Raw genomic sequence first — 23,235 nt, forward strand, 5'->3', positions numbered from 1 at the left:
TTGATGGAAAATGTTTTTTGTTAGTGGTATTGTGTGCATCTCAGAAATCTTCCATTCGTATGTAGGAAAGGGGACAGGATGTCGCCAATAGAATTGCTCCCGTAGTGACCAACATACTCCGTGCCCAAATCCCCTTTCCCCTCTCAGCTCTCCCTCTATCCCCTCTGCATTGTCTGCTTGCTTCCGTCTTTGAAATGGGAAAGGACTGATTGGCCCAAAGATGGAGTGAAGGGCCAGACACAGATGGGACATTGTGCACCAAACACGTCTCGCACACTTTTTCTTAACCTCCTTTATAAAATATTTTTGCATGGCCAAACTTTTTTTTTCATCCGTGTTGGACAAACTCTAGGGACTAGAGGGTCACACCAATGGCTGCTTTTTATTTGCTCTAAGTGTCTGCTCTTCCTAATGAACATGTCCTTGTTTTTATCTAACATTCTTCGAATTTCCTGTATAATGACAGAACTTCATACATTGCTATGATGCAGTTCTTAGTAGGATGTGCTATGCTTTTCTCTGGCATTAAAAGGCAGCAGGCATAATTGGGTAATTGCGGATGTTTGGTTAATATCTTGCTTGCAAACAGCTCTTAGAAAATGGAACTACTTGATTTATCTTTCCTAGCATCAGTCAAAACAGTCTAACGTGATTATTTCTGTTAATTGCTCTTCTGAAGCAGATCTCATTGTTCTCTGCAGCATGGACATATTAAAAGGAATTCTTATATTACCACTGTAGTCCTACGTCCTGTCCCCTTTCCTCCATTCTGTATGGGCGTCCTTCACGAGGGAAGGCAACGGACCCTCTTTTCCATGACAAAAAAAAATTCCCTTTAAATTTACTGGTGCGCTGCCTCAGGAGCACAGAATCCCTTAACCCTGGCCACCAGCGCCACACTGCAGTCCCCTTTTCTGCATCGACGGGAACGGACCGCTCCACCAGCGCTCCTGGGTGAGGCCTTGCCTCGTAATTGCACGCACTTCCCCAGTATTATCAAATTTTTCTCTTTCTATTGTAGACTTGGGAACACCGTCCACTGGTGCCCTAGCTCTGTCCCTGGCGCCTGTCGGCCCTGACGGGCTTTAGCAGATGTCCATGATGCAACAGTTCCTTCCTTACAGCAGATCATCATGCGCTCTGTCTTTGATAACTTGGTGAGGACCACGGTTGGGACAAATGCTCCATGTGCGACTCCCTCACGCCCAGGTCGCTGAGCCACCGACTCTAGCATTGGAGGGAACTCTTCAACAGGACTCCTCCGCAGAACATCAAAGACTATGTCCGTAGGAAGACACAGAAGACAGGTGCGTTGTTCTCCAAGGCACCTCGCAGAGGCAACTCCTTCCCTGGAATGCCTGTGGCTGGAGGGGTCAGTCTGGCCCTCACACTAGCTCGGGGAACACCGAGGCTCAAGAAGTTATTGGCTTCACGGCAATCTTCCCTCAATCTTTACCTACCCTTGCAGAAGTTCAAGATGGTGATGCCAGCGCTTATTGCCGAGAAACTGGGGAGACAGGGCGTGTTCCCTGGACCTGAAGGACGCATATCTCCACGTTCCCATTGTGCAGCCTCACTGGGCCTTCCTCAGGTTCCGGGTCAAGGGTATGCACTTCCAGTACAGGGTTCTCCCCTTTAGGTTAAATGCAGCGCTGAGTCTCTTCACAAGGCTTTTGAATGCAGTGGATGCTCTTCTCAGATTGGAGGGGTTGCACGTCTACCTGTACTTCGACGACTGGCTAGTCCGAGGTACCCCTCCGGAGCAGGTTTGAGACTCAGCGGACAGACTCCTCGCTACCCTTTTCGAACTGGGGTTTTCAATCAACTACCAGAAATCTCAGCTCACCCCTACTCAGATGCTGGGGTTTCTGGCCCTGTTGTGGGACACACAGCAGCAGAGGGTCTTCCCCACGGGGGACAAGGTGGTTACGATCCGCTCGGCAGTCTCCTGTTTCTGCAGCAGATCACCACAGCATGGTGGTATCAACACCTTCTGGGAGTGCTGGCGGCATCTTACTTGATCTCTCTTCTGCCTTTGGCACGGTCAACCATGCCATCCTGCTCAACCGTCTCCGTGTTAACCTGGGTATCGCCGATCAGGCCCTGGCTTGGCTGACTTCTTTCCTCTCCGATCGACCCTCCCAGGTCCAACTTGGGTCCTTCCTTTGCTCTACCTCTAGTGTTCCCCAGGAGTCTAGCCTCTCTCCCTGGCTGTTCAACCAATACCTGGCATTTCTTGCCCACCGCATTGCCACTCTCTGCCCCAACTGTCAGTGCTATGTGGTTGACACTCGGCTCATTATCAGGTTCCCTTCCACCAACTCTTCTCCTCTCATCTCCGACTGTCTGTCTGCTATCCAGGAGTGGTGTGCCACCAATGATCTCTGCCCTAATGCCATTAAGACTGATATTCTCCTCATCGGCACACACTCCCTCCTTTCCTGTCTCTCTGACCGGCCTCTTTTGGCCCTCTTCCTGCACCCACATGTGAGGCTAAAAACCTTGTGGTCCTCTTCGCCACCAAACTCTCCTTCTCTTCTCGCATCTCCTATGTCTCTAAGAAGTCACACTACCAGCTGCACCTCCTCAGAGGTTTTCTTACTTTCCTCTCCTTCCCCCAGAAGCTCACTGTCTCCAGAGCTCTTGTTCTCTCTAGGCTGGACAACTGCAACAGCCTCTTTCCAAGTCTGCCTGCCTCTACTCTCTGCCCTCTGTAACTCGTCCAGAACAGGACTGTGAGACTTGTCCTTGGCCTCAAGCCCAGGGATCGTATCTCTCGGGACTGAAATCGCCGCACTGGCTCCCAGTAAGTTCAAAACCCTCTGCATTGTCCACAAGGCCTTCTGGGGTCTGGGGCCTCAATACCTTCAACTCTCTCTTCCTAAATAGCTTGATTCGAGGGGATTGGTTCCTCCGACGTATTCCATATCTATGACAGGTAATGTCCACAGCTGTGCTGCTTCGGATAATCTTTGGCATCTGCGTCCTGCGTCGATGATGTTGATGCACCGTCCCCGAGGACCTCCTCCGACAGCCGACGTCACCCGATGTGATAAGTAGGAGGCACGCCGCCCATAGCCTCAGTTCCGTTTTTTCCGCGAACGTGTTCGCTTCGTGAATCTCGGTACGCCTCGACTCGTTGGAGTTTGCTGTTTTCAATTCTCGGTTCGTTGAACCTGTTCGATTTGTTGTGAAGACCTGTTTGTGGCGATGTCTCATCTTCAACCCCGCGTCCGGGCTTCAAGAACTGCGGGGACTGTGTGTCCACAATGTCGGTCACGGACTCGCACAACGGCTGCCTCTGGTGCCTTGGGGAGGCCCATGATACGGACGACTGTGTCGAATGCCAGCCGCTCACGGCAAAGGCCTTGCGGGAACGCAAGAAGAAGCTGTCGGTAGGCCGGGTGTCTAAGCCCCGGAAGTCGAGGTCTGCAGGGCTTTCGACGGATGACTCGAGGGGTGACTCTCCGTGTCATCGTGGGAAGTCCAGTGGGTCTCCTTCCAGGAGTCGGTCTCGTCACTCCTCCACCTCTTCGAGGCATTCCCGGAAGCGCCAGCATAGGTCGGCTTCCCCGTCCTCTTCCGAGGACTCCACCCGTCGGCAGGTCGCTTATCGCTCCATGCAAGCGACACCGGAGGAATGGGCTTCCTTCGGGAAGCGGATGCTAGCGATTCTTGAATCGCAGGGCACCGGTCCGTCCGCGCCTCCGAGTGGGGTCTGTCGGCACCGGTCGAGAGACACCACCCGTACGCCTTCGGGCTCGGGTGGTCAGCACGGCTCGCGGGAGAGGTCCCGCTTGGACAAGGGTAGCCGTTCTCACCATGCCCGTTCCAGGTCCCGGTCCTCGACGCGCTCGAGACCGCGTGATCCTGTGCCGTCTTCGAAGAAGACATGACGCCTGTGGCGCCGAGGTCGTCGACGATTTCTCTCGAGGCTCCGCCTTCGAGGGGGTCGTCGGCACCTAGGTTGCCGAGAGACACGCTCGGAGCTCCGGCTTCGAGGCCTGTGTCGACGCCGCCGATGCTGGCGGCGCTGCAGCTGACGTCTTCGCCGATTCGCTCGGAGCCGACTCGTTCGGCGCCCTCAACGCCTTTCGAGGCGGTGGTGTCGGAGGGGCCCCGTGGCACGGGGTTTGCCCCTAGAAAGGCTATGGCTAAGGTCAGGCACTGCTTTGGTCCGCAGAGGTCTTCCTCTCCCCGCCTGGAGTACATTTCGGAGGGTAATGAAGGCTCTGATGGGGGCTTGGTTCCGGTTCCGGTTCCAGATGACCTTATCTCGGGCCATAGCCAGTTTGATGATCTGCGGCAGTCGCTGTATGATGCCAGTAGACTGGACACCTCTCCGGAGGTGGAGTTTTGTAGGCCGGAGCCTGGCACTCATGCCGATTCTTCATATAGGCGCCTTATGTCTCGGGTTACCGAGTACTTGGGTTGGTCAGCTCCCCCAGGGGAGTTTGTTCAGGATGATATCACGGACCTCCTTGATCTCGGTCCACCCACTGACCCAGTTTTGCCTTTTCATATGGCTCTGCAGAGAAGGGTGGCAGCGGCTTGGACTGCTCCGGAGAGTCTCCCGGCAGTGGGCAAGTCTTCGTCGTGAAAATACTGTCCAGCCAGTAGCGACCCCTGCTACTTGTCTAGGCACCCCACTCCGGAGAGTTTGGTGGTGCAGGTGGCTACGGCCCCAGCAAATAGGCGTCGTATCCTACCATCCCTCCGGATAGGGACGACAAACGTTTTGACGGCTGGGCGAAGAAAGTGTTTTCTTCGGGGGGGGGTATGGGGCTTCAGGCGGCCAACTCCATATGTGCCTTGTCTCGTTTCTGTGGAACTGTGTTGCATTAGCGGCTGAACATATTCCTGAAGGGGACGAACGGGATGGTTTCCTTGCTATGGTTCAGGATGGCAAGGATGCCATGTGTGAGGCAGTTTAGTCGGGTTTGGACTTGGCGGATTGTGTCAGCCGGTCCATGGCGGCGAGCACCGTAATGCGCAGGTTTGCGTGGTTGCGGAAGTCTGGGTTCGCTCCTGATGTGCAGTCCTGACTCCTCAACATGCCCTTTGATGGTGAACACCTTTTTGGCAGCTAGGCTGACGAGAGCCTTGAGAGGTTGCAGACCTCCAAAGCTGCAGCGAAGTCGTTGGGCGCTGCAGTTTGCCAACCTCCGCCTTTTCGTCCTAGGGGACAGCAATGGAGGGGAGGTTCCTTTCGCTATTACTCGTCCTTCAGTAAAGCGAGGGGAGCTAGCAGTCAAAGAGGCCATCGTAAGAGTGCCAGAGGTGGAAATAAAGGTACTCGAGGTGCCAAGGCCGCTCGGGCAGTTGCCTCTTTGCTCTCGGGCAACGCCGCAGCCGCTACCACTCAGTCATGAGGCCAGGTCCCATGGTTCGCCGGTTGGGGGAAGGCTGGCGCAGCATCTTGTAGAGTGGCAAGCCATTACTTCGGATGTGTGGGTTCTGGAGATCATGACCCCCGGCTACTGTCTTCCTTTTCGGCAGAGGCCTCACGACAATCCACCACGGAGCCTCCCTTTGAAGAGTCCGGATCCGCTCCTTGCGCAGGAAATTCAAGCCCTGCTGGAGAAAGGCGCCATAGAACTGGTGCCTGTAGCGGAGAGAAACAAGGGATGGTATGCCCCTTATTTTTTGATTTCGAAGAAAGACAGGGGAATTGAGACCCATCATGGACTTGCGCGGTTTGAACAAACTCCTCAGGAAGGACAAGTTCAAGATGGTGACTCTTAAGTCCTCCAGGCCCTTCAACTTCAGGACTGGTTGGTGTCTCTCGACCTCAAGGATGCTTACTTCCATGTGCCGATCCATCCCAAGCACAAGAAGTACCTGAGGTTCGCGGTTGGCGACTCGCACTTTCAGTTTCGGGTCCTGCAGTTCGGATTGACCTCCGCCCCGAGGGTTTTCACCAAGCTCATGGTGGTGGTGGCAGCGCATCTCAGGAAAGGGGGATTCACGTCTACCCCTACCTGGACGATTGGTTGATCAGGGGGAGCTCTCCCGAGCAAGTCCTGGATCATCTGTCCGTCACCTGCCACTCCCTTCACAGGCTGGGGTTCTCCCTCAATCTAAAGAAGTCCCATTTGACACCAACGCAGCGGCTCCAGTACATCGGAGCAGTGCTCGACACGTCCCTGGGGCAGTGTTTTCCTCCTCAGGTGAGGGCTCTTCACATTCAGCAGATGGTGCACAAGTTTGTTTGCCCAGAATCTCCCAGCGTCTGAGTACTTGAGACTGCTCGGCCTCATGGCATCCTGCATTCTTCTGGTGCCAGAGGCTCGTCTGTGGATGAGATCTTTTCAGTGGGCACTCAAGCTCCAGTGGTCTCAGTCCTCCGGCAGGCTGTCGGACCGTGTTCAGGTGCCGTCCTCGGTAGCCCGGGAACTTCTGTGGTGGGCCGTCGAGGGCAATCTGATGAAGGGGACCCCATTTTGACTGCCCTGGCCGGAGGTGACGATCGTGCCGGACGCATCCCTCACGGGATGGGGAGCACATGCCAACGAGTTGACAGTCAGCGGTCGTTGGTCTCCGTCGGAGTCCAGACTCCATATCAATCTGTTGGAGCTGAGGGCCGTCAGGCTAGCACTGAAGGCTTTTCTGCCGACTGCGCGGAAAGAGTGTCCTGAATCTAATGGACAACACGGTGGCCATGCACTACCTCAACAAAAAGGGGGGGGCAGGGTCACTTCCACTGTGCAGGGAGGCGATGCAGCTCGAGTTCTGGGCCATCCAGCAGGAGGTTTCGATCTCGGCGGTTCATCTGGCCGGAGATGGCAACGAGACGGTGGACGCTCTGAGCAGGCAGAGCACGATCTCTCACGAGTGGGAGCTGGCTCAGGAGATTCTCCTGGAGATCTTCGCCCTTTGGGGGTCCCCTCAAGTGGATCTCTTCGCCTCCAGTGTCAACCGGAAGTGCAAAAGGTTTTGCTAGCGGGAATTTCCTCCAAAAGGAGCCTTAGGAGACACGTTCGTGGTGGAGTGGTCGTTCCCACTGCTGTACGTGTTTCCTCCAGTCCCCGTCATCCCGCAAGTGCTGCGGAGGTTCGGTTCCCAGATGATACTCATTGCTCCGGCGTGGGCCTGGAGGACGTGGTACCCGGACCTTCTAGACTTGTCCATCTGCCCTCCACGTCGTCTTCCCCACCGAGACGATCTGCTCTCACGGGAGGGGGGTCAGGTTCTCCATCCAGAGGTCAGGTCCCTCAATCTTCACGCTTGGCTTCTGAAAGGTTGAGGTATAAGGATTGGGACCTCCCTGAAGGCGTGATGGAGGTGTTGCTCTCGGCCAGGCGGCCGGCAACAAAGTCTCTGTACCGTTGCCGTTGGAGAAAGTTCTGCGACTGGTGCAGAGTTCAGAATGTGGATCCTTTTGAATGTGACATTCCCATGGTTTTGTCTTTTTTGCTTTCTTTGGCCCACAGGGGCTTTTAAGTGGGGACCATTAAAGGTTACCTGGCGGCGCTGTCCATATTTAAGCGCTCGTCTGAAGAGTGTTCCTATTTTAAGATTCCTTTAATTTCGCAGTTTTAGAAAGGGCTCACTAATGTGTTCCCTCCGTCACCTTTTTTGGTGCCAGGTTGGGATTTGAACCTTGTTCTTAAGTTTCTTATGGGTGCTCCGTTTGAGCCTTTACACTCTTGCCCTTTGAGGCTGTTGACTCTGAAAACTGTGTTTTTGGTTGCGGTTACTTCCGCTTGCAGAGTGAGTGAGTTACAGGCACTTTCAGTTAAGCCACCCTTCACTGTGTTTTATAAGGACAGGGTTGTCCTTAGAGTTCGTCCTTCTTTTCTTCCGAAGGTGGTTTCGGAATTTCATTTGAGCCAGAAGGTTGTTCTTCCGGCGTTCTATCCTCCTCCACATCCTGGTAAGGAAGAGGAGAGGCGCCATAGGCTTGATCCTCGGAGAGCGTTGAGCTTTTATATTTCGCGCATGTCCCGGGTCAGAGTGGACGATCAACTTTTCATTGGTTACGCTGGTAAGCGTTTGGGACAAGCTGTGACGAAACAGACTTTGTCTCGTTGGATTATTTTAGCTATCTCCGAGTGTTGCCGCTTGGCGGGCAAGGACCCTGCGGATGGCTTGCGGGCCCATTCTACCAGAGGAGTGGCTGCGTCTACTGCTCAGCAGAGGGGAGTTCCTATTCGTCACATCTGTGATGCAGCCACCTGGGCTTCAGTACATACTTTTGTACCTCACTATTCCCTCGATTCCATCAGAGGGCAAGATCTGGCCTTTGGCAAGACAGTTCTCTATTCCGCAATTTGATTGGGCATACTAAATTTGTATTCTAAATTCTTTCCCACCTCCTTGCTTGGTACTGCTTTGGGAGTCTGTCATAGATATGGAATACGTCGGAGGACCCAATCCCCTCGAAGAACAAGTTATTTTCTTACCTGGTAACGTTCTTTCGATGGGATGGTCCGACGACGTATTCCATATCGCTCCCTCCCTGCCTTCCCCGCTGCAGAATTTCTTTTGCGATTGCCGCTTGCGTTCCGCAAGGCCTTGTGTGTCTGACTGGCAGAAAACTGGTGGCACACGTTCTGGGAAAAAAACTATAACTGAGTCTATGGGCGTCGTGCATCCTACTTATCACATCGGGTGACGTCGGCCATCGGAGGAAGTCCTCGGGGACGGCGCATCAACGTCATTGACGCAGGACGCAGCCGCCAAAGATTTTCCGAAGCAGCACAGCTGTGGACATTAACTGTCATAGATATGGAATACGTCGTCGGACCATCCCATCGAAAGAACGTTACCAGGTAAGAAAGTAACTTGTTCTTCTCGAGCTCTTCCCTCATCTGCCTCCAACTCCCTCAGGGTCAGTCGCTTCTCCAAGCAACGAGTTGGTGATCGATCTTTACTCGGCTGGGGCCTCCCTTTGGAACCGCCTCCCTGCCTCTCCGAAAATTGAGGAGAACCATCTCTAGTTCCGGAAGCACCTCAAGACTTTCCTCTCCTCTCCCCTGCTGAACTCCTGGCTGAAACCAAAACTGCACTGGTCACCGGGCTACCCTATGTTCTTGGGCCCAGGTGCCCTCCCCGGCAAGCCTTACACTCTGGGGCTGTTTCTGTATCCCTACAGCCCCCTACCAGCACTTAACACTTGATGTCTGCACTTACCCTTGCACCTGCCACCAGCTGGCCGCACTTCTTATTTATTGCTCCTATTTATCTACTGTTACCCCATGTACTACACTTCCCCCTCTCACTTTTCCTCTCCTCTCCTCTCCCCTCCCCTTCCTCCCCTGCACTTGCACGATCTTAATGTCACCTGGCCTAGTAAGATCACTGTCTGTCTTCCCTCTGTTCCCCTCCCTTGCCTCGTAGCGCCTGGAAACCCTTTTGTATATGCGCGTTATAAATACCATATATCATGTCTTCTGGCAATTCCGTACACCATGCTCCACATTAGGAGACTTCAGTTACATTTTGTGGATTCCTGGGATCAGGAATCTGCCATCAGCTCCCCCCCCCCCCATCTCCATTCCACAACACCTGGACCACGACCATCGATGGTGGCATCAGGAGGAGAATATTCTGGTGGGCAGACCCTTCCATCTACAGCCCCCCCCCACCCCCAATAGAGTGCACCATTACCACGGATTCCTCGCTCCACGGCTGGGGAGCCACCCTGGGAGCGCACTCTGTGCACAGTCTCTGGACCTCGACCGACCAGCAGAATCACACCAACTGACTGAAGCTTATGGCTATACAGTTGCCACTCGGGTCTTTTCAACCAACCATCAAGGGCAGGTTGGTGTGCCTCCGGACAGACAATACGACCTGCATGTTCTATATTAACAAACGGGGGCACCAGATATCCGCAACTGTGCGCGTTGACCATGGACATCTGGGAATGGGCTATCAGCCAGGGAGTGCGGCTCTCAGCAATCTACCTTCTGGGGGAGTCCAATCTGGAAGCATACAGGCTCAGCCGCCTGGACGCCGACAATTATGAATGGCAGCTGAACGGGAGAATACTCCAGGAAGTGTTCAGCAGATGGGGTCACCCAACAACAGACCTCTTTGCGACAGCTCACGACAGCTCACAATCGGAATGTGCCAGCAGTTCACGTCCTGGGGAGGAAGGGGACGCAACTCTCTAGGAGACACACTCCAGATAACCTGGGACGGGATGTGGGTGTATGCATTTCCACCCACACTGCTCATGAACAAGGTAGTGAGCAAGATCAGGGGCTCCAAAAACTTTAGGATTATTCTTGTGGCACCTCGCTGGCTGGCACGGCCCTGGTTCTCGGACCTACAGCAGATGTCACTTCCGCTAGAGTTTACTCCCCCCTCGAGGAAGGCCCTCTTCTAGCGCAGCAGGGAGGCGCAGTGTTACACCCCTCTCCTGAGAGGCTAGCCCTAGCGGCCTGGATCCTGAGCAGCTGGCGCTCCAGCCCCTTTAGCTGTCTTCCAACAATCTGGAAATCATCCAAAATGCCAGGAGCCAGGCTACACAAAAGGGGCCAAGGAACACATTGTGAACCCACTGACATGCACCCTTGACCAAGTTTTGTCATTTTCGGCCTATCTCGCCAGGTCTGGCATCCAGGTTGATACCTGCAGAATGTACCTGGCCGCTATTGGTGCGTATAGGAACTCTGACTCTCTTCCTCTTAGGCCAATCCTGTAGTAAAAAAGCACCTCACAGGACTGACCAGGCTGTCCCCCCCTCACCTCCCATCCCCCTTCTTCCCCCCCCCGAATGTAGTCTTAAGCACTATAGCACATAAACCATTTGAACCCATGCTCACGGCAGACATTAAGTTCGTCACACTAAAGACAGCCCTTCTGGTCGGGCTTACTTCAGCTTGCAGAGTAAGAGATCCAGGCGTTAGTCGCCTCGGAGCAATGCACTAGATTTCACAAGGACAATGTTGTGCACCAGACACACCCCAAATTTCTTGCGAAGGTGGTTTCATTTTTCCATATCAACAAGGGGGTTGTGCTCTCCACATTCTTCCTGGACCCCAAGGAAGATGCAGAGAAAAGGCCCCACTTCCTGGATGTCAGGAGGGCATTGAAATCCGATCCAGACAGAACAAAGGGCATCCGTAAGACGGAAACAGCATTCGGAGGGTATAGGCCTGGGCAGCAGGACTCCAAGGTATCCATAGCTCGATGGATGACAGCGGCGATCCAGGAGGCATACAAGGTCCAACGTAAGGATCTGCCATAGGGCATGCATGCGGTAAGAGCTAAGGCAACCGCAGTCACCTTCCAGCGCCACGTTCCCTGGCAGGTGATCAGCAGGGAGGCAACATGGGCCATGCCTTCGGTTTTCTGCAAGCACTACTGCTTGGATATCAGTTCTGAGACTGCTGCAGTATTTGACCAAGCGGTGCTCCGTAATTAATTTGCCTAGAAGGTCAAGATCCCCTATCCACCCTCCCCCAAGGGCGTTGTCAGTTGTAATCGCCCATACAGGATGGAGGAAAGGGGACTATGGACTAGGATTACGATAGTCACTCCGGTGAGTAACACTTAATTAAACCTACCATGTTTAAATGTAATTTCTTATCAAAGAATTCTTCGCAAGCACCTTGTACATTCTCCCGTCAGTGAGGAACCTCTTGGAGTATCCTGGAAATGTTATCCCCTTTAACAAATAGAATTTTCCTTAGTTTCAGTTAAGTAGCAGTCCAGTGTTATTTGACAACATCTTGAAGTTGCTGATGATCTCCTGTAAAAATAAAAAAAATAACTTTTTGCACCCCGGACGAACCCTGGGGTGCCAATAGCAATCCCCCTGTTCAGAGGAATCGTACAGGGCATGTAATGGCCCGCCCTTGCAAGGGCCTCGGCTAGACCATAGGGCTGTTACTGGCCCTGTACGAAGCCCCGCCGCCCTGTGCAGGGGTGATTGCTATTGGCACCCCTTGGTTCTTCCAGGGTGCCAATAGTGTATTTTTTATTCTTTTTACAGGAAATGGGTATTCCGCGACCCCAATCTGCTGTTAAAAAAAAATGCCTGCCACCATAGGAAAAGGGAGTCAGTCCTTTTTCTATTTTCATTAGCACCGAGACCAGAGCAGAAATCTGTGGGGAAAGGATGAGGGATGTCTTTGTGGGTGGAGGGGAGGGTGGGGACGTGTGGAGGCAACAGGGGAAAGCTCACTGACTCCCCACAATGAAGATGCCCCCACCTGGGGAAGGGCCTCGGATGGCTGGAAAATGCAGGCGATAGTGTGTTCTCGTCTTTTTTTTCCAGCCACCTGATTGGCTGAGGGCCCTTCCCCGTGTGCAAATGTGGCTGTAGATGTAATGGGAGAGTTTATTCTGGCAATTCCTTTCCTACATGCGTCTCTACGGCATGTCACCAATGTTGCAACCCCATCCCCTTACACAGGTTAGTAACAATTTGTTTTTATGGCACTCAGTGACATGTTTTGTAATGTTACTTTAAAATGTTTTTATACTGTGCCCATCACCACTGTAGTTTTACAGCGCCAAATAAAGTGGTGTGTTGTGCCCTGCCCAGTGTCAGCCAGACCTGTTGTCTGTGGTAAAACGGAATGGGTGTGGGAAGGGTGAGCGGATAAGAGAAGCCAGGAGTAGGATGGAAGGAAGTCAATAAAGAGGTACAAGGTGGTTGACAGGGTGTATGCTTGTGGTGGTTGGAGTGCATGCGTGATCGCTGGTAGGGGCCCTAAGCGAATAGTCCTTGTAAAGAGAGGAAAACCCGTCCGTAATGCTCCAACTTTATTCTGTGAGGGCAGTATTGCAAATAACTGGGTTAATAATGAATTACCACCTGAAGGGCAGTCGGCCAAGCCAGATTTCTGACCTACAGATTTAAGCATCGCTCGCTTACTGGGCTGCTTCCCATATTTATATGCTGCAAGGATCTGCTTGGAACTCTTGCAAAGATTGAGGAGAACCCTGCCCTCCTAAAGCACAGTTTGAGAAATGTTAGGTTTATCCTGGAAGTATGTACTCCCCCCCCCCCCCCTCCCCCCCCACAAAAGGTGGTTTACTGCCTTTTTAAACCTACAAATCTGTGAAGGAGATGCCTGATTTTCCTACTATTTAGGTGGTTGATGTGAGCCACCATTGCTGTTTTGGAGATGAAAGTAGAGAAGGTGTTAGAAGGGTCCTAGATGATGCGGAGCGGAACAGCAGTAGAGGATTGTCCTGTGGGAGCTGGACAGGCAGGGGAGGAGGCGAGGGAAAGTATTTGGCAGGGAAGAAGGGCACCTCTGTTTTGGTATAGTTTAACATCAGAGAGTGCAAAGCCAACCAATATTTAATGGCAGATAGACAGTTGGAAATTTTGGTTGAGAGATTGGTTGAGAGATTGGTGGAGAGGGTGGGGGATGAGGGTTTGGGGTGGATGTGGGGTCTAAGGGGTATTGGGGTTTTAGGGGCTGAGGGGCCTCTAGGGGGGCTGGGAGTTGGGGAAATTGAGTGTTTCAAGCACAGTAGATTTAAGAGGACAAGTGTTCCCAAAATCATTCATCATTACGAATTGGACTTCAGAATAGCAGCATTTATTGAAAGAACTAGAATTAACCCTTATGAATCTGAGTCAATCTGATTGCTTGCTCATTTTCCATGTGACTAGGCAGTGAATCTTTGCAAAACACTCTTTTTAACAGAGAAAGACAACTTCCACAATGACTGTTGTGCCCTGTCGGGTGAACAGCCACTTGCAGTAATTGGAAAATGATAAGAAAAAACTTGAGAATGAAGCCCAATATGTTTTACAGAGCTAGTGCTCTGGCCCATTTCAGGGCACTTATACAGCAAAGGTAGCTTGAGCACAGAACTTTCTTTTCTAGTGCCCTGTTTGGAGGAATTGCTGTTGTAGGTTTATAAAGCTGGTCTCTGCAGGATAGCTGGTGGCATGGAAGCTGCCGTCAGTTTGTACTGTCTATCAGAGTGATATGCCTGTCAGGTGTTGGGGCTGGGATCTACAGGAAAAGGCCCTACTGTCTATTTCAGCTACAGATTTCTCTCGTTGCCTGGTTCTGAATCCTCTGTAGGCTTTTCCATATTCTTTTGTAGTAGAGGCCAATTTACACATCAGTGCTCTGATGATCGCCACTAGTAGGTCTCAAGGTAGGTGTTATTGTAGGTGTTTAATTGCAAGCTTACTCAGTGCACCACTGTTCATCGGTGAGATGAATTAGGCTTCCAAAGCAAATGCATTGCATGCTTTGCGTCCCATTATGTGTACTGGACATGCAAGCAACTCTGGTGTTTCTTCTCCTCTGCTGCCAGCCCCTTAGCCTTGGGTTTCTTAACCATAACAAGTTTTCTGTCAGCCAAATGTTTGTGTTTGAGGCAGTTTGTACTTTTATCCATCTCACATCTAAATGAGGATGTGGGGGTAATTGGTACCCTATAAGGTCTGGTGGCACAGAACCATCCTTGGTGGACCCTAAAGGTTATTTTTGTGGAGGTGAGTGGGCTGATCTACTGTGCCAACTCCTAGCTGCAGTTGAAGGACTGGGTTCAATCTATGGTGAGAAGTCATTCTGTGCAATCCTGCAAGTGGTTAAGAGAGATTTCTCTTTGTAGCACAATGCAAAGATATCTAAGTGCCCATCTGTGCTTGTGGATCCCTGATACTTCTCGATAAATGCTTGTGTAATTCCTTTGCTAGGCAGGATTCAGGCATGCTAGGGCAGTCTTGGAGAAAGGCGAGACTCCACACGTTCCTTTAGCTGCCTTGAAGCCAGTCATTCCAGGAGCTCAGTCATATACAGGGGGGTGGAAATGGGTGCTTGAGTCCCAAAATGAGTCTGAAAGAACTCAGTAGTTTCTAGCACTGCCTTAGTGAGCCTTGTTGTATGCTAACGTTACTTAGCCTTTTTAAACCGCTGCTATTCCTGTCTCTGGATCCTCAAAGAAATGGGCGGTCTTACTGTGACATTTTATAAAGCAGTAAACCGAATAGGGAATCCACTATGTACAGTGTGGCAAGTAGGTGAATTTGTTTCAGCGCATGCTGCGGCTTGTCAAACTTCTGCATGCTTTGTAGATTGTTGCATGCTGATCCATTAAATAACTGATAAAATGACTCCTTTTTTCAAAACCGGTTAAATGCTGCCCTTTATGTCCCTGCACTCCAGTTTCATGTTCGATGGTGTAGATAGATTTGATGAAATGTCTTGGTACAATTGTGAAGCACTTCTGTATCTGGATTGGAGCTCGGATTAGTCAATGCTAAAGTGTTAGTCATGTCCGTTTGCACTGCCGTCTTTAATGCTTTGCTGTTTATCACTGCCTACTGCTCAGTCTGAGGTACAGGAGTCCAGGTAATCTCCCTCTTTGCACCACTTTTCATCCCATGTTTGTCCAATTCACTAGGCCCAAATCACCTAGAAATGCTCCTTTTGGCATTCTGAAGAGTCTGTCCTGCGAGACTTCAGTAGTGTGTTAAAGAGATGCACGTTCTACAGTTCACCCGCCTCCCGATGAAGTCTCTTCAGCGTTGCACTGTATTGGCATACTTTTTCTTTATGCAGCGTTGAGAGAATGAGCTATTCTAACAGGCAGCAGGACTTGCAGATGCGATCCATGTCACGGATGGCATTTCTTGCTTTGCCCTCAAACTGTGCAGGAAATTGGGTAAAACAAAATGTGCAGGTAAGCAACTTTCTAAAATGGATATAGTTCCGTGTGTTGCTTGGACTTCTCTGGCGATTTCTTGGTTGACTGCGGCCTCAGGGCACCAAGGTTTTCCCAGTGTGGTTAGTGTGCCCCAAAACCAGTTTATTCTAATGGAATAAGCTTCTCCCATAGGAATCCATGCTTGCTGTGTAAAGACAGTAGACACGCACTTCAAGTTCAAGAAAAGAACCACTGTAAGCTGCCAAAGACCTTGCACATAGTGTAAGAAGACAGTTGTCCTACGGCAGTGGCATTCTCCATTTTGGCTGTAATGATTTTGGGGAGCAGGAGGAGGAGGAAGAAGCTTGCATGCAGGAAGGATGACTTTAAAGTTTCCATAGTTGATAGTGGGCAAGGGGCAAAGGACAAAGCAGGTCAACTAGTCGGGGGATGCAGACGGTGGCCCAGTGGTATAGGGCAGGTAAGCTGTAGGTGCATTCGAGTACCAGGGGCCTGTGTTTCAGGTTACTTTGTGTCTTTTGTAACAGGAGGCACTTGCCTCCTACGTGTTACCAGACATTAGTTGGCTGGGCCTTTTTCCTCTCGTCATGCCACACTGGGTAAGCAGCAAGACCTTTCATGGAGGCATAGATGTCTTGGTACACTGCCTTTCCCGCGGTTGGGTTGGAGGCCACTGAAAGATCCCAGCAGAGATGACCTCGGGTAGGTTTCTACTGCAGACCTTTGACAGGTTCGTCTTCAGGTTACTTGTAGGTGCTTCAGGGCTTGTCCCAGTGATGGCAAAGGCTCAGGCGCAGATTGCCTTAACTTATAGCAATGTTGGAAGCAGAGTTTAGACTCTGCGTCCAATCTCAGTCATGCACCCTTTCAAAAATGTGGTGGGCGCCCAGTTATTGGGGGACTCCACATTCAGACTGTCGCATACTCGCCAGAACCTGGTCTTGGCTGTGCCTTCCCAGGCTTCCTGGCAACAAAGTAGCCTATACCATGCGTGGGAACACATATTTCTCCTTTCCCACAGAGGAGGTCGAGTTGAGTTGTGGAACTCCTGAGTTTCTTAAGCAAGAGTGCCACCGAGAGGCTCTGTGCCAGGGAACAAACTGGTACATAGTTATTTACTTGCAAAGGCCTGGTTGGTCTTATTAGGAGTGACACTTTTTTTAAGCCACCTAAACGAGTGTCAGGAAATGCTGTTTTAATATCAGACTCCCATGAAGAGCAAGCTGTATGCTGGAAGAGCTCAGACCTCTTAGGTCTGACTGATTTGCGGCATTCTAGACAAGTGCACCGTCACTTGTCGGATTACTGTGCTGCGCTATTTGGGAATCTGAAGGTGGTGCCCGTTAACACAGTCCCCAACGTCTTGCCAGCCTGTGGTCTGCTAATGTTCCTGAGCCAGGCCCATCAACTATCAAGACTCTTCAGTATTCCAATGAGGGATACATTGTTCATGTAATGATTTCCCATTACACTTTCAATACCCCCACCACACCTACTTCACCCCCCCCATCCTTTATAAGCCTCACGTGTTCCTCCACCGTTTGATTCACGCCATGTGGATGCAATCCTTGGAATGAATGACCTATTACATTATTATTATTTCTATCCATGTATCGCATCCCTTTCATTGCACAACTGGGCCACACAAACCAAACCTGCTCATTTGTCCTTGACTACTTTATTTTTTTAGGGTGAAATGGTCAATAACATTGAGAAAAATGTGGCGAATGCAGAGGTGTACGTGGAGCGTGCCAAGGAGGAGACGAAAAAGGCTGTTAGATACCAGAGTAAAGCCAGACGGGTGAGTGCTTTCACGTCTTCTCCTTTCAGTGTGTCCTGCAAGTGATTTCACCCACCTCTATTTCATTTCGTCATTGTATAATAGAGGTGGCCCTGTAAGCCCACCTCCCACCTCCCAGAGAAAAGCATAGATTAGTAGCTTCAGCCACTTGTAGGATGCGTACTTGAAATCTGTGCTGCTGGCAGGAGTGGTTGGATGTAGCTTTAGCCGAGAGTAGTTTATGGTAGCAGAGGCTGCTGTTGGTACCTTGAGCTGGCGGCTTGAGTCCCTGGTGGAAGCCCGTTTGTCGAGAGTGACCGATTTCATCTCAAGGAGCTTGCGCAGGCAGACTTTGATAAGTCTATCTGCCTGCAAGAGATAGCGCTGATAGCCTGTGCTGCAGGTAGCAGTGGCTAGTAAAAGCTTGGGCTTGCTGCTGCAGTGGCTGGTGAGGCTGCTGAATGCACAGACTAGTGGCTTGTAGCAGGGTGTGCTGGCTGCAGTGGCTGGTGAGGCTGCTGAATGCACAGACTAGTGGCTTGTAGCAGGGTGTGCTGGCTGCAGTGGCTGGTGAGGCTGCTGAATGCAGACTAGCGGCTTGTAGCAGGATTTGCTGGCTGCAGTGGCTGGTGAGGCTGCTGAATGCACAGACTAGTGGCTTGTAGCAGGATTTGCTGGCTGCAGTGGCTGGTGAGGCTACTGAATGCAGACTAGCGGCTTGTAGCAGGATTTGCTGGCTGCAGTGGCTGGTGAGGCTGCTGAATGCACAGACTAGTGGCTTGTAGCAGGATGTGCTGGCTGCAGTGGCTGGTGAGGCTGCTGAATGCACATACTAGTGGCTTGTAGCAGGGTGTGCTGGCTGCAATGGCTGGTGAGGCTGCTGAATGCACAGACTAGTGGCTTGTAGCAGGGTGTGCTGGCTGCAGTGGCTGGTGAGGCTGCTGAATGCAGACTAGCGGCTTGTAGCAGGATTTGCTGGCTGCAGTGGCTGGGGAGGCTGCTGAATGTACAGACTAGTGGCTTGTAGCAGGATTTGCTGACTGCAGTGGCTGGTGAGGCTGCTGAATGCACAGACTAGTGGCTTGTAGCAGGATTTGCTGGCTGCAGTGGCTGGTGAGGCTACTGAATGCAGACTAGCGGCTTGTAGCAGGATTTGCTGGCTGCAGTGGCTGGTGAGGCTGCTGAATGCACATACTAGTGGCTTGTAGCAGGGTGTGCTGGCTGCAGTGGCTGGTGAGGCTGCTGAATGCACAGACTAGTGGCTTGTAGCAGGATTTGCTGGCTGCAGTGGCTGGGGAGGCTGCTGAATGTACAGACTAGTGGCTTGTAGCAGGATTTGCTGACTGCAGTGGCTGGTGAGGCTGCTGAATGCACAGACTAGTGGCTTGTAGCAGGATTTGCTGGCTGCAGTGGCTGGTGAGGCTACTGAATGCAGACTAGCGGCTTGTAGCAGGATTTGCTGGCTGCAGTGGCTGGTGAGGCTGCTGAATGCACATACTAGTGGCTTGTAGCAGGGTGTGCTGGCTGCAGTGGCTGGTGAGGCTGCTGAATGCACAGACTAGTGGCTTGTAGCAGGAACTGCTGGCTGCAGTGGCTGGTGAGGCTGCATTCGGCTGTTGGGAAAGATTTCTCATCTGGCAATTTTCCCTCCATCGTTCCTATGGACCCCAATCTTTTTGCTTTTTCTTTGTACCGGCTCTGACGTTTTGAGTGGAAGTAAAGCCACTAACTTCAGCTCCACTTCCTCTGCCTTTTGCTCATTTGTGGGGAAAGTGATCAATCCTTCAAACTAGCAGTACTGGGAAATTGTTTCCCTTTTACACTGTGTGACTTTTTAACATTGCACACAGCATCTTGCAATGCAATGTGGATACTTTAGTCTAACCCTAGCTTTTTAAACTTGGAATGTTTTGCTGCTTTTATATGTGCCGAAAGACACACTTGTGGCAGCAGATAAAATTGTATAATGTGTGCCTTTTTTTATAGTGTGTACATTCACGTTTACAGCACATAGCTTCTAAACTTGGCCAGTGCCTTAAAATGGCTGTGCCCCAACACTTTGACTTATCCTTTGGCCATGCTGTAGTGTGGCCTTCCTTCTGCCTTGCCAAGTCAGGAAATCATTTTTTTTAAATTTGCATTTTGGTTTACATGAAACCGTACGCACAACTGTACAAAAAAAGGTAGCAGGCGCCCCTCTCTAGAAAGAACATGGCATGATAACCTGTTCTGTGTTTTTTCCTACTTTGAGAGTCCGCAGCCAAACTCACTCTACACACAACTATTTTATGAACATAGTAATAAAACAAGCAAAATCATCTATATACATAACCGGATTAAGCGTCATGACATCTCATGCCCTTTACAATTTACAATATACCTAAAGAAAAAACAGAAAAAATAAATGTTTCATTCAAATAAAGTATTCATGCGTACTACCATTGTCTTTGCTTATTACTATATACACACAAGGTCAATTTAATTCAGAAAGCGTACCAATGCAATGATTAGGGAAATGTTCTCCCCCCCCCCAATCAGCCTCGCCATTTGAAATTCCTGGCCAAAATGGGTTTTGAAGCTTTCCAATTCTTTTGGAAAGGAAACTGCCGGAATTGTGCTTATTGCAGGACACGCTAGAATAAAGTGTCTTAGGGTTTCAATAGTTTACATAGACTTATCGAAACAACTGTTTAATTCTCTCCCTTCCAATGCAAAAATGGCCAAATTTGTAGTCCTTGTTTCTTAACTTTTTGCAAGGAAAGCACATCAGATACGCAGACAATTGTCTCCTCTTATGTGGAAACCTTGCATATTCCTGATAGGATGAGTATGCAGACATGGAATCAAGTGTCGCCCACGAGTCTTCCCTGAAGAGACTCCTGCAGCCTTTTTGAGCTCCTCGTAGACTAACTCCCAACTAAAGATCCGAAGACGACTCTTGAAGAGGCCCAGCATCTCTTCCTGTGTCTGGCTCGGTGAAGCCCTGTTGGACTACTTGATCTTTGAGTACACTGAGCGGTGCTCCAGCCCTTGGACTAGTGGGACCAACTAGCCCCCTGTCGACCCATTAAGAAAATCTGAGTCGGGACGGCGGGAGGGGCTGAGTAAATGCAAAGCATTTGTCCCCCCTGTCCTCCATAGGATAACAATGGGATCCCGTCCCTTTGCTTACGAGCATTCCTCTCCACTGCCTTTGGTTGTTGAATCTGGGTAGTATTTTATGAAAGATAAGAAATCAACTACTTACCTTAGTAACCTTGTTGAATATCTAATTTGAACGATCACCAACACAAGTTCATTTTAACTTGGCTCCAAATACCTATTCATGTGACCTTTGGGCCCAAGGCCTTATTCTTCTTAGGACTACTTAAGTTGGGAACATGTACTTGCCCCTCCTTTTACTGCATTATATAGTTACCTCCTGTGTTAAAGTAAGTCATTTGGATGCATTGTATGAATCTAAAGAGAAAGTATACATATCTATTATTGAATATTGTGCGTTCTGATGCTTGTTAATCTGCTTAGAATCACATGCTGTGTTTATAGTCTGACATCTAGTGGTAACCGCAGAGTATTGCATCTTGTCTTTCGAGGATCGAAAGGGGACATTGACATGGGCGTGTTTCCTGTAACACGATCCCTAACGTGACGTGTAGTGTACCCAAAATCGCTTGTGCGTCGAGTTCCCTCAGATTTTTTTTTAACAAATTGCAATATTGTTATATTTCCCGACCTCTGGTCATATTTATATTATCGTTCCCCTCCTCGGCGATTGCTTCCTGAACCACCGCCAAAGACAGCGAAAGAACACACTTCGACAGCTGGGGCTCCGGTCGACGCTGTCGACCACCTGGCCGGACCTTCTGGCCGGCCTATACAGTAGGGAAAGTGGGGTCTGGGAGTTTCTATTCTTTTCAAGAAGGTCTTTCCTCCTCCCCTCTTTGTCCCTTTGGTTTGGTGGTCGCTTTTACATTCCTGAGCTATGGACAGGACACCATTTAAATGTTGCCCTTCCTGTAAGGGAAAATTCCCCTGGAAAGACCAGCACTAGCGGTGCAATACATGTCAATCACGAGGTGTCCTGTTAGCTCCTACGTCCTAAAATGAAGGAGCGTCGAGTGAAACTGTGGGCAGCCTACGCCATGCCGCAGGCCGAGGGTAGCTCCCCCGCAGCTGCTGAATGTGATGAGATAAGCAATGACAAAGGCTCCAGCTCTGATGCCATTGACCTTACATCGGAGCGCTTGCGCTCCACAACCTCCGTCCCCGGCCCCGCTAGACACGACGCAAGTCCTGCTATGGGGAATGTACATCCCGGTAACAGAGATGCACCTGCTACTCAAGTCACAAAGCACACAAACCCCGGTACCGCCTCATTGGTTCAGTCGAATCGATCCAAGGTGCCAACGGGTACGTCGGAATCCTCAAGGGCACCCGCCGATAAACGTGATCCACAGACCTCCCCGTAACCGCAGCAGCGGCATGCATCCAGGCATTCTGCTAGTAAGGGCGGAAATATTACTCTGAGAGTCCCCTTTCTTTATCTAAAACTCTGGTTGAGAAATCTCGATGTTCTAGGGAAGAGGATCATCAGGAAGAGCCCTTTCATCCTCTAGACCCCTCTGGCTCCTTATCATGGACCAGAGAGAAATTTGAGGGTTGCATGAACAGGCTGGAAAAGTTTGTAGACTTTTCTGAAAGGTTTACTCCTAAGAGGCCTCGTGAAGAAAGCCCTTGTACGCCAATAACAAAGTTCCAGGGGACCTCTGACTGACTTCATGAAGAGGTCTTTGACCTTACAGAACAAGGAGGAGTTCCTTTTGACACACATTTTCAGGATGATGATCCTGCTGATGATCCTGCCGATTAGACCCAGGGATTGGGGGGAGAGGGGAGAGGGAGAGACGACCAGCAAATGGATAACCCACCTTGGCTGTCCCCTACCCATACCCCGGACCCTGACACCATATGTATGGACATGCCCTCCTCCCCACCATTGCGTCAGGCATCACCTGTTGATGACCAGATGGTGTTTAATGCCATCCTAAAAAAGGCAGCAGAACACTTCAAAATTGCCACGCAGGAGGCAGTGCCAGATTCTAATTTTGTGGAAGGCATTTTAAAAGAGAAGCCTCCTGCCAGCCAGGCTATCCCATTACTTAATTCCATTAAGAAACACATTGCCCCTTCATTATTAACTCCTTCACAAACCAGGGCTGTTAACTCATGGGTGGAAAAATGTTTTCGCCCTTCCCCTACTGACCCCCTTTATATTAGGGGGCATGCCACCCTGGATTCTCTGGTGGTAACAAGGAAGAGGGCAGGTGTTCCCTTGTCCACAGGCGAGGCCCGCCTGACAAAGAAATTGTAAGCTCTAGGAAAGAGATCACTACTGCAGCAGAAAACTCCACCGGCATAGCCAATACCACCACGCTGTTGGCCAGCTATTCGGATGTTCAATGGAACCTGCTGCAGGAGGTCCCTGAACCGGTGAACTACTCACCTGCTTACAATTGTATCTGAGGGTAAGCAGGTAACCATAACATTCTCAAAAATACTTTTGATGCTGCGGAGACAGAGGTAAGGACTTTAGCCCAGGGGGTACCTGCTAAAGCGCCACGCCGGGTTCAAGCCAGAGACTCTGGCGTCATTAATCAACAAGCCGGTGGAGGACCCCAACCTGTTCGGCAAGGCCGTTGATAAGGTGCTGGAAACAGCAACAAAGGAACACAACCTCCAGTCACAAATGTATTTCAGATTCGGGTCACCTCCCATGCCTCCCCAGTCGGGGGACGTATAACATCATTCCTGCATGCATGGGAGGGGATTACAATAGACCAGTGGGTACTCAAGAC

The 23,235-nt window shown here is 50.7% G+C and overlaps 1 protein-coding gene across 5 annotated transcripts in view; it reads left to right on the forward strand.

Moving 5' to 3' along the window:
* Window positions 1–23,235, forward strand: part of STX2 (syntaxin 2) — a 523,716-nt gene that overhangs the window by 384,214 nt on the left and 116,267 nt on the right. For 3 of the 5 annotated variants that reach the window (XM_069620085.1, XM_069620084.1, XM_069620087.1), the window contains one exon: window positions 17,291–17,401. In XM_069620085.1, coding sequence (XP_069476186.1) covers window positions 17,291–17,401 — 111 coding nt within the window. Of the gene's footprint in view, window positions 1–15,264; window positions 15,285–17,290; window positions 17,402–23,235 lie in introns of all 5 variants that reach the window. The other 2 variants (XR_011276253.1, XM_069620086.1) reach the window with 1 other exon arrangement.

The sequence above is a fragment of the Ambystoma mexicanum genome, chromosome 10, assembly GCF_040938575.1.
Source record: "Ambystoma mexicanum isolate Mex_15411 chromosome 10, UKY_AmexF1_1, whole genome shotgun sequence".
NCBI classification, from domain to species: Eukaryota; Metazoa; Chordata; class Amphibia; order Caudata; family Ambystomatidae; genus Ambystoma; species Ambystoma mexicanum.